At 39.8% G+C, this 13,967-nt stretch overlaps 1 protein-coding gene across 1 annotated transcript; it reads right to left on the reverse strand.

Moving 5' to 3' along the window:
• Window positions 1-3,974: 3,974 nt before the first annotated feature.
• rab1aa (RAB1A, member RAS oncogene family a) lies at window positions 3,975-10,227 on the reverse strand. The gene is made up of 6 exons (XM_053615685.1): window positions 9,988-10,227; window positions 7,739-7,811; window positions 7,527-7,622; window positions 6,878-6,973; window positions 6,217-6,348; window positions 3,975-5,736 (listed from the first exon to the last, which is right to left on the reverse strand). The coding sequence occupies exons 1-6, from the start codon at window positions 9,999-10,001 to the stop codon at window positions 5,539-5,541; spliced, it is 609 nt and encodes a 202-aa protein (XP_053471660.1). The 5' UTR covers window positions 10,002-10,227; the 3' UTR covers window positions 3,975-5,538.
• Window positions 10,228-13,967: the final 3,740 nt, after the last annotated feature.

The raw sequence follows: 13,967 nt of genomic DNA on the forward strand, positions 1-13,967 counted from the left end.
TGGCAGTGTGGTGGGGGTTAGTAGGTGTCGGGGATCCTTCAGGGCTAAAGCTTCGGACCAGCTGAGAGATTGGACGGTTTGCCTTGATCAGCAGTTGGTATTGCAGGGCTTTGTAATGATATGATTTTGGGGGTCACTGAGCTTTTAGGTGTTTCCACGATTTGATTGCCCGTTTCTGTATTTTTATGATTAGCAGATATTTGCCTAATTCTGTCCCGCATGCGTTGTTTGTTGTGTGCCGATGGCCGATGTAGTACTTGTAGGATTTTTTTTTTTTTACAGAATTCTGCATGTAGGATTTCAACTGGATGTCTCTCTCTCTCTCTCTCTCTCTCTCTCTCTCTCTCTCTCACCCTGTGTCTAAAACTACTCATAAGCATAAAAAGATAAACACACCAAATCCTTTTACACATCAGTGTAACTGATCAGTGTGAACACTTGACTAGCAATGGCTTTAAAGTTCCTGTCATTAAAAAATAAATCTAGAACCCAGCCGTAACATTAGACTGACAATGGCTTTAAAGTTCCTGGAATAATACGATTCTAGAACCCATAACACTTCACTAACAATAGATTTAAAGTTCCAGAAATGTGAATATTCTAGAACCCACATCACTTGACTAGCAATCCCTTTAAATGTTCTCATTCTGGAACCTAAAAGATTGACACTTTCGCCCCATTCAGGTCACGTGACCAGTCATTTAAACTATGATAACTAAGTGTCAAAATACTTGATAATAAATAACTATTGTAATAATAATAAATAATAATAATACAAGTGCAGAAATTGACCTTGAACTTGATCGTGGTGCCTGCAAACATTTTCATTGGTCCACAGAAATCCTCCACATGTAAGGGGTGAATATTTGTGTGTTTAGTATATTTGTATATATTTGATCGAGCTGTGGTCTTTTTCATTACACTCCAGTTGCCATCTGTGAGCATCGTATGACACGAGCTTTTTAAATCTCTCTCGCCCTTTCGCTCTCTCGTGCCTGAGCATGACATCATGCGCTCCAGATGGTGGGATGAACAAAGAAAAAGAAGAGATATTACTGATGAGTGACCAACAAGCGACTCATCTGGACTGTAAGTGACAGATTTACTGCGTGATAATGAGTGTATTATATTCCCTTTCAACCCTGATTCACGGTTCTCGTTCACTATTATTCTCACAGACGTTGCCTGAGTATTACAACACAACGAGGAGTGTGTGGACGTAGTACGGAACCTTATAGCATACACTCAGATACAGAAATATTGGCAGCCTTGGTAAGGATGGATAAGGGGAAAAACAGGTCTGGGGTTAATTAACTTGATCTCACATGGAAAATATGAGAAATATAACCATGTAATGGAAGAACATTCATTAAAAGAATATAAAAACACTTATCATCAATGAATATTTTCTAAAAGAAAAAAAAAGTCATAATTATTGGCACCCCTGAACCCCATCATGCTTGAGATACACTATATGGCCAAAGTTTGTGGACACCTGACCATCAACTTCGTGTTGCCAGAAAGCTCTATTTTCGTCTCATATGACTATAGAACATCGGCATGAAGGTGGAATATAGTTGTAGATTCAGAGACTTGTCGACCCTGAAATGGTGCCATCGTCTGTGAATCTTCAACCATGATCCTGGGAGAAAGTTCTTCCTCTCTAACCTTCCCCAATCTGCATGGAAGCGATCTTCGTCTTCTAGGCAGGTCACTGTAATGACTTTCTCAAGTGCACTGCCCTTACGTAACTACATGAACGTATTGAGCACAGTCAGACCCTTTCAGAAGGGATTTTATGTTTGAACAGTGGATTTGGGAAATTTATAGCTATTGCCTGATTTCAGATTATTTACTAATCCTCACCAGATTGATGGATGTGTACTACGCCTCACCTCAAAAAGACATTTTTTTCCCCCAGGGTTCCAATAATTCCGAGGCGGTGGATTGATGCATTATGTAGTATGGTAGTAATAGTTGCTTTGGATTCTATACAGACTGTAGGTGTTATAATAAACTTTGAGGTCTTATTGAGATGTTGGTGAATGTCAGTGTGAATATTATAAATCCTGAGCCTTCATACCATGAGACAATATATAGATATGGAGCTCTTATATGACATTCCAAACACTGGACATTAATTCCAACGTTAACTCCAGGAGTCTGAATGCATTTTGCGTCAAAGAGAATTTCTGCAGCTGACTCCTGCCTTTTGCCTCTCTTTTGTCTATCTCACCCTCCCCCATCCCCCTGTTCCTCCATCTTTTCACTTCTGCCCCCTGTTCTCGTTCACCAGAAGCCTTGAAACAGCTGTCACACATGACCCATGTCCTTCACCCCCCCCACTTTACCTCAGCCAGTAGCCGAGAACAACTAAAGCCAGCAAATTATACGCACTTGTGTGTAAATGTGCGCACTTCTGCATTGTTCTTGACCCTGACCTTACAACAGAGCCTGCACTAAACACCTGCTTGTATATATGTGTGTGCGTGTGTGTGGGGGAGCATCCCGGCCCACAGAGAAATGAGACAGCTAGCAGAGATTAGTATCCCAAATGCTAACAAATGTGCGCAACAGAATTACATCACAGAAAGCGAATCTGGCCAAAAACTATAACTCCTTTTGGTATTTATTTATTTTTACCACATATTTGTCCAAAGATCTTGCTGAAATAGAACAACTACTACTACTACTACTACTACTACTAATAATAATAATAATAATAATTTGCCATAGAACTATGAGCCATTTTTGTATAAAACTAAGATGGAAAATAAAAGAAAATACAGCTTTGTGTATTGAGTTTCTTTATCAGCTCAGTATTTCATGGCCATAACTATAATGGAAAAGTTGACCGAGAACAAAAAAATCTAACGTTTGATTTTGCATCACGGAATGCAGGATACATGTTCACACTCAGGTAATGTTAATTTAAAAAAAATGCAATGCTTTGTCTGTTCTCTTTCATAGTGGTAGGCAAAATATCTGAGAAAATTCAAACGAAAACACCAAACTGATCAACCAAGAGCAAAATCACGAACATTAGCGCCATCTGGAGGTCTTTGACTTTTCCTTTCACACTCGGTTTTTTTTTTTTAAATCTGAAATTCACTAACGACTAAAACTACTGTTGAAAAAAAAAATTATTAGCCAAAACCATCACAGGAGTATAAAAATGTGCAGCAGTGTAGTAATTAAATATAAAGACAATTAAGCTCTGTTTAACTCAAAAAAATTGGGGAAGACTGAAAGGAAGATGAAGGATAAAAAAAGAAAAAAAAGAAAAAAAAAAAAAAAAGGTTTGTACTTCTGTGAGAACCATTACACCTCCATGTAGAACTATACAGCTCTACTGTTTTTCCAGCAGGGTTTATAGACACCTTTCAATTCTGTATCATTAAATAGCTTTCAAATAAATAAATAAATAAATAAATAAAACACACACACACACACACAAACAAACAAAAAAAGCGAGTCTATGGGGGATATTATTTACTTTTTCAGTAGTGCACAATTAGATGCCTATCTAAGCGTGATCGTAAATATTATCCCTTGTACTTGTCAAAAGCAGGCATCAAAAGAACAAAAACACACACAAAGAAACATACAGGTTCAGATAAAATCATTCTTTTTTTATTAAACATTCCATCATATATAATTGAAAACATTCTCAAAAAATTCCTCATGACCCCGGAACCCCACCCCACCCCCCTCCCCCAAAAATATAGTAGAGAAGCGATGTTTTCATACCGACACATCCTCATGTTTCTTCATTTCTCTTTCAATAGTTCTTACATTCTTATAGATACACATAAATACATAAATACAGTTCATCTGGAGGCCCAGCGGCTGTGCGTCTCTGAAATGCTTTCATACGGAGCATGAGTGGACAAACATGCTCATAAATGAACACTGCCTAATTCCATTCAATCGTTAAGTCAAACCGAATCCTCAGAAAAAAAACTGTGTGTGTGTGTACAGTAAATGAGGTGTATCCAAAAAAAAAAAAAAAAAAAGAAAGAAAGAAAAAAAAAAGGGCAGATGCATCAGAACTTCTTAAAACATGGCCAATGTGTTATGGTCTGGATTTAAAGTGTGTACTGTAATTTTGAAGAAGTACGGTGTCATGGTCTACAAGCGGTGTTTCAATATTGTTTTTAAAAAGCACACACCCATTTAAGTTAAAAGTGCCCAACAGCTCCATCACACCTCTCCTGAGTATCCTGTCTTGTTAACCAGTTGGTGTTCAGTTAACGAGTTGCCTTGGTAAGTAGTGACTGAATCTGGTAGATCAAAAGATTTGAGGTGGGAAAAAAAAAATTACAGCATTAAGTATTTTATATATTCCAAGTATTCGGAAAAATTCTGTTACAAAGTCGGTTATATTTTCCAGGCGTGGAAAATAAAAGGAAATTGTCGTGATGCGACTTAAATTTGGGGGTCTGTTGTTCAGCATGTTAACCAATCGTAGTCGTTTCCACCCCCAGGTTTGCTCTGATTGGCTGCAGAGAAAATGTGACGGGAAATCTAAAATGATCCATATGGTGAGGAAATCCACTAATGCACTGTTTACAGTTAGTGTCCAACTGATGTACTCTACACCAGCAGTCACCAACCCTCTTCCTGGAGATCTACCTTCCAGCAGGTTTCATCCCCAACCTCAACATCGAACACACACACTGTTTAAATGGATCAAGAACTTCTTAAGGCAGTGATTAGATGGTCGGGTGGACACCATAATGAGTGGAAGGTAGATCTCCATGAACAGCGTTGGTGACCACTGCTCTATCGGGTACAGAATACCCATAATGCACTTTGCCATTTATAAAGGTGAGAAAGTGAACGCACGCTAGAACACAACACAGCGACAACAAATAAAACGCGGACACTGGCGTACATTTCAACGATCGCCCGTCTCCATGTAGTCTTGTGAAGGTGCAGGACGACTGCTGGATATACAGGGTTCATCTTTCTACCGCATTTGACACGCCGGATAATCACTACAGCCTTCAAGGGCTGGTGTGTTGAAAGACAGAAAACAAATCTCAGGGAGATATTTAAACGCTGCATTCTGTTTGGGACAGAAGCACATCCAGACCTCCTTCACTTCACATCCTTCGCCTGGCTATGGGGGGGTCGATCAGGTAAGACGTGTTTGGTGTCCGACGTTTACTTCTTTAGGTCAGCAACACCAAAAACACGTCCTGGCTGATCGACTTCGCTTGCACACAGTATTTGAAATCCATGACACAGAACGGTCGTGACTGTTGAAATGTAATACAGGACATGTATCTGCAACCTGCTTTCTGAGACCGGGGATTAAAAAATAAATAAAAAAAGTTTCGGAAACGTGCAGCTTGGTGCATGAGGAAATGTTAAATCATCCTTTAAAACTCTAAGTTTGTTCACTCTCTCATTCACACACACACACACACACACACACACACTCCCTCTCCACTGTGTGTCTGCTCAGGCGTACGGTGATAGGTAACATCACTCTTCCTTTGTGCGCTGTGTGTGTTCGGGTGAGTTCGGGACTCAGCAGCAGCCTCCGCTGGACGCCTTCACCGGCTGGCTGTGGAATTTAACGTTTGATTTCTCGGCCCCGCCCGTGCTGGCACCTGGTCCCATCTTCTTCTTGATCTCCGCCGCCATGGTCATGAAGGCCTGCTCCACGTTGGTGGCGTTCTTTGCGCTCGCCTCCAGGAACGGGATTCCCAGAGAGTCCGCAAACGCCTGAGACGCAGACAAAAAAGCAATTTGAATACCGAGTTAGACCCGCTAGAGCTTCTGCTTGGGTCAGAAGGTGTTGATTAGTTTTCTATAACAGCAGCTCTGAAAGTAGCGCAGCTGCACATCACAGGTTTATATTAAGAGTTTGTGATTTGTGTACGCATATCTGAAGCAGCAGGCCATTAAATGGTGTAATAAGCCAAAAAAATAAAAAAATCATCAAATATATATCATTTCATATAAACTTTCTGGGGATCTAAGAGCAGCTATGCTGACAAGCTGGATTATTTCTGGAAGTTTCCTGGTGACAGACTGTTCTCATACTGTCAAACAACACCGGTCAATTATCCAAAACCTTTACAAAAGAAGTGTTTGATGGACTAAAATTCGAACATGAGATTGTAAATATTATGAAAATGTTTGTATTGTTCTCCTCTTCTATTAGTCACTGCAAGGCGTGGGTGTACAGATTCGGATTATTGCCTTGGCTGTCGTGTAGTCCACTACTTTCTTGGTGGTCAGGTCACACTTGTTGCCCACAAGCAGTTTGTTGACGTTGTCGCTGGCAAAGCGGTCGATCTCCTGCAGCCACTGCTTCACATTGTTGAATGACTCCTGTAGAAATCAAAGTCAACAAAGAAGGATCTCATACTCGGTGCACAGTGCTATGACCTCACTTCCTATCACTAGACTACACAGCGTCTTCAATGAGATCCACAAATGGGTAAAAAAATTAAATGAGCAAAAACAGTTTTGTTTTTTGTTTTTTTTTAATAACTAGTCCTTTTACTAATTAGGTGAAAGTCTCAATGCAGTAAAATAAAAAATTTCCTGAGCTAAAATCAAAATATTGGACACACTGTAAATGTTCTTAAATCATTTTAAATCATATTTAATTTGCGGGGTCAAGGGGTGTTGTTTCTTGAGGGGTTGGGGGGGGGCATTGTTTCTCTGAGTGAAATTTAGTTCAAAACCTACAAAACATTTTTTAAACCAACATTTCCAAGTGATGTCATTTTAATCTATAACTAATCTTTTTTGTTTTCTGGATGTCTGGTACTTGTTATACTAGCAAGAAGGTCTGTAAACAGAGCAGGGTCGTCATGGTAACGGAGTTGTCATGGTGCTGAAATGCTCCATCTACCTGATCTGTGACGTCGTAGACGACGATGATGCCGTGGGCGCCTCTGTAGTAGCTGGAGGTGATGGTGCGGAACCTCTCCTGACCCGCCGTATCCCACTGAGCAACACACACACACACACACACACACACACACACACACACACACACACACGATTCAACACCACTATAAACTGGGTGGATTTACATTACACACCAACAATTCAAACATTATCTGATATGAGCACGTATTGGATTATTCAGTCAAGCAAACAGCATAATAAGATATACTGGATTAAAGACACCTGTACTGTAGTCCAATAATTTCAACACTACACCTACAAAGGGCATTTATTTTCCCCCAAATAAATATTTGCCAGAAAAGCTGTGTTTATTTGCAGGTTACAGGTCAACTGTGGAAGTGCAAATGTCATGTATTTAGAAATAAATATGATGACTGACTCCAATATGTACAGCTGACCTCATCACAACACCTTACTGTCTGACTTCTTTTTACAGCAGTATGATTTACTAGAAATTGGGGCCCAGGCACTATTAGAACCCACTGTACTACAGTTGGTAATATTCTGGAAATTATGTTTGGGCTACAGCTATAGCCTCACCGTATCCCACTGCCCCATGCTTCATTCCCCACTCAGGATGCAAGACTTACAATCTGTAGTTTGATGGTCTTGCCATCCAGCTCTATCGTTCTGATTTTGAAGTCAACGCCGATCGTGCTGATGTAGCTTTCTGTATACGTATCGTCCTGAACAAAGCAATCAGAGACAGAGAGGGAAACAAAAGGTAGGTATAAGACTTTATGAAATGTTCTTTGCTACCTCTATGAGCTGTCAGAAATGGCAAATTGGTATGATAACTCACTGCAAATCGCAGGAGAAGGCAGGACTTCCCGACCCCAGAATCTCCAATCAGCAGCAGTTTGAACAGGTAGTCGCTGGAAAAGACACAAGTCGCATCGCATAAAGCAAGTGTGACAGAAGACTGAAGAAAAGCCAAGCTTCAGCCTCAAGCTTCGTTACTAATCAGCTTTGAGACGTCTCCTGTGTGTGACATGAACAAGCCCTTAGATATGATCATCCAAACTGAACATACAGTTCAAAGTCAAGCTGAAGAGTTGGTTTATTATCTTCCACTGACCTGTGCGATATTATGCTAACGATTAATCCGGGTGTATGACTGGATGGTTACCTAACCGTTGACGTTTTCAAAAAAAAAAAAAAACCTGATTAAAATGCATTTCTCTCCATTACCTACCTTTTCATTTAATTTTACATGATCAGATTCTTTACTCCAGTAGTTCTCCTGTGACCGTGACAACCCCCAACAACATGAAAAGATACTGATAGTGTAAGAGATTTTACAAGAATGGTTAGACGATTTGAGCTTTTTATTTCCTTATATACAAACAAACATACATACAGAAGGATGTGCAAAGAGACTTTTGTACAAAGATGTCATAAGAAGCTCTTCCTTTAATTTCCACCACAGTTGATTAATACCATGCCATGAACATCTCAAACCATAACATCCCTACTTAATACTTAAAACTGGAATATTCCGCCTCTTTTAGTTTTTCAAACACTGTATTAAAATAAAAAGGCACTTTTTTTGTTGTTGTTGCGAGGACCCTCACATAATTCCTATTACTGTGGACATGCTTGGTCCTTACGAAAGGCTAAAAAGTCTACACACAGACACACACACACACACACACACACCAGTAGAAACAGGAAATTACAACATTATGAGAAACCATGTGAAATCAGTGTGACTTAAGTATAAATCAGAGACATAATGGTAAGAGTTATAAAACACTATTTATAAATGAGCTTTTAAAAGGACATTATCTAGCTATAAACGTCTGTTTATGTTGTTGTTGCTGCTGCTGCTATTATTATTATTATTATTATTATTATTATTAACAATATCGTCAATTTGACTAATATCCTAATTTCTAGGAAAAGTTCGAGATGGAAAAAGGCTCAGAGATACACTAACAGCCCCAGAAATAGCATAAACTACATTTAGTAGACATTTTAGCAGGTCTAAATAGGGTCACATCACCATGGCAACTCAGTTCACAAGTTCATCCACAGAGCTAGCTAGCCTCGAAACTAGCATAAGATTTGTGACTAAACTTCAATTTGAACGGTTTTATTATACTTCAGTCTGCTTCTGCGAGCATTATCTTATGTATAGATAAACATTTTAGCTAAGTTTTAACCTCAGCTACTCTGTATGTAATTCTTTTTTTTTCTTTTCTTTTTACCTCAGTCGCTAGCTAACCGGCTAGCGACGTGGCACGGACAGTGATGAGGCAAGTGAAAGCTTTATCTTCAGCAGGTTTGGCGGAAACGGACATAAACCGACATCAGATATTATAAGAGCTCGTAAACACTAACAAAAAAAATAATCAGATTAACCCAAGAACCAGCACAGCTAGCGATATTAATCATTTAATTAAACACAGTATCTAGTAACTTTTCTTTCTTCACACACCTGCTACACAACAGCAGCACCTCATCAGTGAGATATCCACTGTGACACAGTGTCTACGGGGATTTAAAGTAATTTTACTTATTATACAAATAAATCATAGTATTAAATTTCCTTTATTTTGTTAGACGAGTCAAATTAACGCACGGATAAGGGGAATTGTGTTTGTACAGGTGGCAACTTATGTAACGTCACTTGTTTTGTCTTACTTCATTTTTATAATGGTGATTATATGGTCTCCTGCTCCAACATTCTTGATACACGTCAGTTAATCATTTAACCTCTTTCCCTCACTCACTTACTCACTCTCTCTCTCTCTCTCTCTCTCACACACTCACACACACACACGAGGTTCAGGTGGACTTGTAAACTAATGATAACTTATGATACTTTTTCAATATATCATTCAGAAAAGTATAGAAACCAATATAAATATAAAACCACTGTGGACCAGATGATAAAGCTAATTAACTGCATGAACAATACTTTTGGATCTAAACACTATGAGGTTTATGGGTGTTAATCTGACATTACTGCGAGCCTAAATGGAATACAGTCTGAAATAAAGCTACTGATTAAAGACATAAACGACATGAAGTTAACCAACTACTTACTATTCAGGGTTCATGGTTGACACCTGGCCCAGAGAATCTCCTTATAATCAAGCTTAGTTTGTGTCTTCTTTCTTCTCTTTTGTGATTTTAATGTATTTGAAGGTTTCTGGTCAATTCCTGCCCGAGTTTGGAGATGAAATGCTGAAGGCTGAAGATCCGGGTGGATTGAGTCAGTTGGCTAACAAAAATGGCAACCAGGTTGTGAAACCTCAACAAAACGCCATCATGAGTCGTTATTTTAAACAGGCATGTCAAAATAAGAGTTTCCCCAAACGAAATGTTTGTCTTTGAGCTTTTCATCCAACAGCAAATTGCTTTCCTTGATGCGCGCGCGCGCGTGTGTGTGTGTGTGTGTTTTTTTTAAAACAGCAGATTGAATCCTAACACTGAGATTAATTCCACACACCTCCTCAGTACAGATTTACTTCATGAACATATCCAACTATTCAAACATTATGCTTTTGTTTCAATGCATGCAAAATATTTGGACTATTTATTGGAATCAGTGAGTTTTTTTTTTTTTTATTGCTGAAACTTCCACAATCAGAACACGTCAGGGTTCAAGTAGGCCGTCTTGTTTTGGGGTTATTGAGGTTTGGATTAAACAATCCAATTCAAGTGACCGGTAGAATATACCCAGTATTATACTAAGTATACGAATTAAATAATAATTATGATAACTTTGATAACAGTGAGTTGTAATGCCCACCATGATAACAAAAAGAAAGAAACGAGACCCTACTAGGAGGACTACTGGTCTATAGAAATTGGAGTCCTTCTGGTCTGTTCCTAATGACTCGGGTTTTTTTCTCTCTAGGTATAACTATTGGCAAAAAGTTTAATTGATGTTTATTATTTCTATCAGGTATATAGGAATGGAAAGATGTATGAAATGCATTTTTAATACCTACAGCTCTTGTTTACAGATTTGCTCAACACACAAATCGTTTCTACCACTGTGGCTTCTGGTATTTAGCCAATGCTCAAAACCAATGCCAATCATGGACTGCTCCGTACTGGACAGTAGTTCCCCTCAGTGGGAAACCAGGCAAGAAATGCAAGGTGATATGGCTCTGGATTGAGGTTCATTCCACCACTGAGGAACAATCAGTTTGAAGGTTCTGTAAAGGAACTTCATGCCTCGCTGAGTAGGCACTACCAGATGTTGGTCCTTACCTGATCGCAGGTTGTGTGAGAGAACATAAACCTCAAGGAGAGTGTTGAGGTAGGGCGGTGCTGTTTCAGACAAGGTCTTGTATGTGAGCATTAAGGTCTTGATACGGACGGCTACAGAAAACCAGTGGAGGGAGATGAAGAGGGGTGTGATATGGGTTATTTTGGGCTGGTTGAAAACAAGGCATGCTGCTGCATTCTGAATCATCTGAAGGGGTTTGATGGAGCTGGCTGGGATGCCTGGGAGTAGTGTGCTGCAGTAGTCCAGTTTTGAGATAACAAGAGCCTGGACTAGTATATGTGTAGCCTGATCAGTGAAATAGGGTCTGATTTTCTTGATGTTTTACAGAACGAACCTACAGGATCATGCAGTTGTTGAGATGTGGTCTGTAAAGGTCAAGTGGTCATCGAAAGTCACCCCAAAGGTTCTGGTTGTCCTGGCTGGGTTGAGTGTAGTTAGGCCGAGCTGTACAGTGAGGTTGTGGTTGATTGAAGGGAAAGGAAGGGATGACGAGAAGCTCAGTTGTTGCGAAGTTGAGCTTAAGGTGGTGTTCCCTCATCCAGTTTGAGGTGTCAGACAGGCATATTGTTATATTATAATCTACAGGGTTAGTTATAAAACTGTCTGGTTTTAAATTAATAGTCAGATTTTTTTTTGCTTGAGATTTTCCTATTTTGCTATTGAGAAATTTCATGAAGTGAATTTTACAGAAGTTCCCTGTCACCGGTTCACCGGTTGTCCTTCCTTGGACCACTTTTGGTAGGTACTAACCACTGCATACCAGGAACGCCCCAAAAGACCTGCCATTTTGGAGATGCTCTGACCCAGTCGTCTAGCCATCACAATTTGGCCCTTGTCAAAGCCACTCAGATGCTTACGCTTGCCCATTTTCCTGCTTCCAACACGTCAATTTAAGAACTGATTGTTCACTTGCTGCCTGATATACCCCACCCCTCGACAGGTGCCACTGTAACGAGATAATCAATGTTATTCCACCTATTAGTGGTTTTAATGTTGTGGATGATATGTCTGCCTGTATAGGGTGCAGGGAAATGGAAATGTCTTAATGAATGTACAATTTAAAATCAGATCATCAGTTATATTATGATTGAATCACGATATGTTTTACAACAGATTACTGGGGAAACAAATGGAATCATGGAGTCATACCATGTGCACCTTCATGCTATTTCCACTAGAGGACGCCAGCAGAGCATTTAGTGTGGGTGTGTGTGTTTGAGAGAGCGAGAGAGAGAGAGGGAGAGAGAGAGAGGGAGAGAGAGCGCGCTATTTTGTAGTAGTAAGGATCAAATATAAATACATGGCAATTTTTTACCTTTGAGAACCATTCATTCATTCATTCATTTTACTTTGTTGTTTTATCATCCATTTCAACAATGAAAAAAAAAAAGAAAAGAAAAAGATTTTGACTGGAAAATGAAAAAGGGATGTATTTTTGAGACCACAGGTTAAGGTTAGCGGTATGTTGCACTTTCAAACCGCATAATTTGTGCCATCAGCTGACCTCAGTTAATGTGTATGTAAGTTGTGAATCCAAAGAGAATATTACTATATCCATCCATCCATCCATCTTCAACCGCTTACTCCTTTTCAGGGTCGCGGGGAAACCTGGAACCTATCCCAGGGAGCATCAGGCACAAGGCGGGGTACACCCTGGACAGGGTGCCAGTCCATCGCAGGGCACGATCACATACACACTCACACACCCATTCATACACTATGGACACTTTGGACACGCCAATCAGCCTACCATGCATGTCTTTGGACTGGGGGAGGAAACCGGAGTACCCGGAGGAAACCCCCGCAGCACGGGGAGAACATGCAAACTCCATACACACAAGCCACGGGAATCGAACCCCGACCCTGGTGGTGTGAGGTGAACGTGCTAACCACCCATGCTGACCCCTGTCCACCACCTACAACGGGCATGTGGATGTGGATGGCCGGGTGCATGTGTGTCACTTACCTGGGGAAGAGATGGCACCAGGATGCACTATGGGAACAATGTGAGCCAGCAGAGGCAGTGTTGTGGATGTTACTTTGACACATACCACCTACCTAAACATTGCTGCAGACCAAGTACACCCCTTCATAGCAACGGTATTCTCTAATGGCAGTGTCCTCTTTCAGCAGGATAACGCACCCTGCCACACTACAAAAACTGGAACGGTTTGAGGACCATGACAAAAAGTTCATGCCAAAATATGTTGGCTCGGCCTCCAAATTCCCCAAATCTCAATCCGATCGGGCTTCTGCTGGACGTTCTGGACAAACAAGTCTGATCCATGGAGGCCCCACCTCCCAACTTACAGGACTTAAAGGATATGTTGCTAACGTTTTGCTGCCAGATACTACAGCACACCTTCAGAGGTGTTTTTCCCATACTTGAATTCAAAAAGTGGAACTTTCATATATTCTAGCTTCTTTACACATAAAGTGAAATATTTCAAGTCTTCGTTTTGTTTTAATCTCGATGATTATGGTTTACAGCTCACAACATCAAACATCCAGTATCTCAAAATATTAGAATAAATAATTTATAATACAGAAATGAACTTTTCCACGATTCTCAAAAATTTTTTACATAATTTTTTATATCAAAATAAGAAACCCACACTGCATGAATGAATGAATGACTTAATGAAAGTGCACTTAACAGAGAACTGTGACCATAAAAAATCACTGAAGTTAAATACACAATAAAGAAACATAATAAGACATGACAATATACTGTGTGTATATATATATATATATATATATATATATATATATATATATATATATA

The sequence above is a fragment of the Ictalurus furcatus genome, chromosome 26 (genome assembly GCF_023375685.1).
Source record: "Ictalurus furcatus strain D&B chromosome 26, Billie_1.0, whole genome shotgun sequence".
Lineage (NCBI taxonomy): Eukaryota > Metazoa > Chordata > Actinopteri > Siluriformes > Ictaluridae > Ictalurus > Ictalurus furcatus.

What these genes read in the sequence shown, in the direction of transcription:
- rab1aa (XM_053615685.1), bottom strand. An exon ending in GCCTTCTCCTGCGATTTGCA is followed by an intron (nt 7,623 to 7,738) that starts GTGAGTTATCAT and finishes TGCTTTGTTCAG; the next exon opens with GACGATACGTATACAGAAAG. An exon ending in TGGACTACACGACAGCCAAG is followed by an intron (nt 5,737 to 6,216) that starts GCAATAATCCGA and finishes TCTGCGTCTCAG; the next exon opens with GCGTTTGCGGACTCTCTGGG.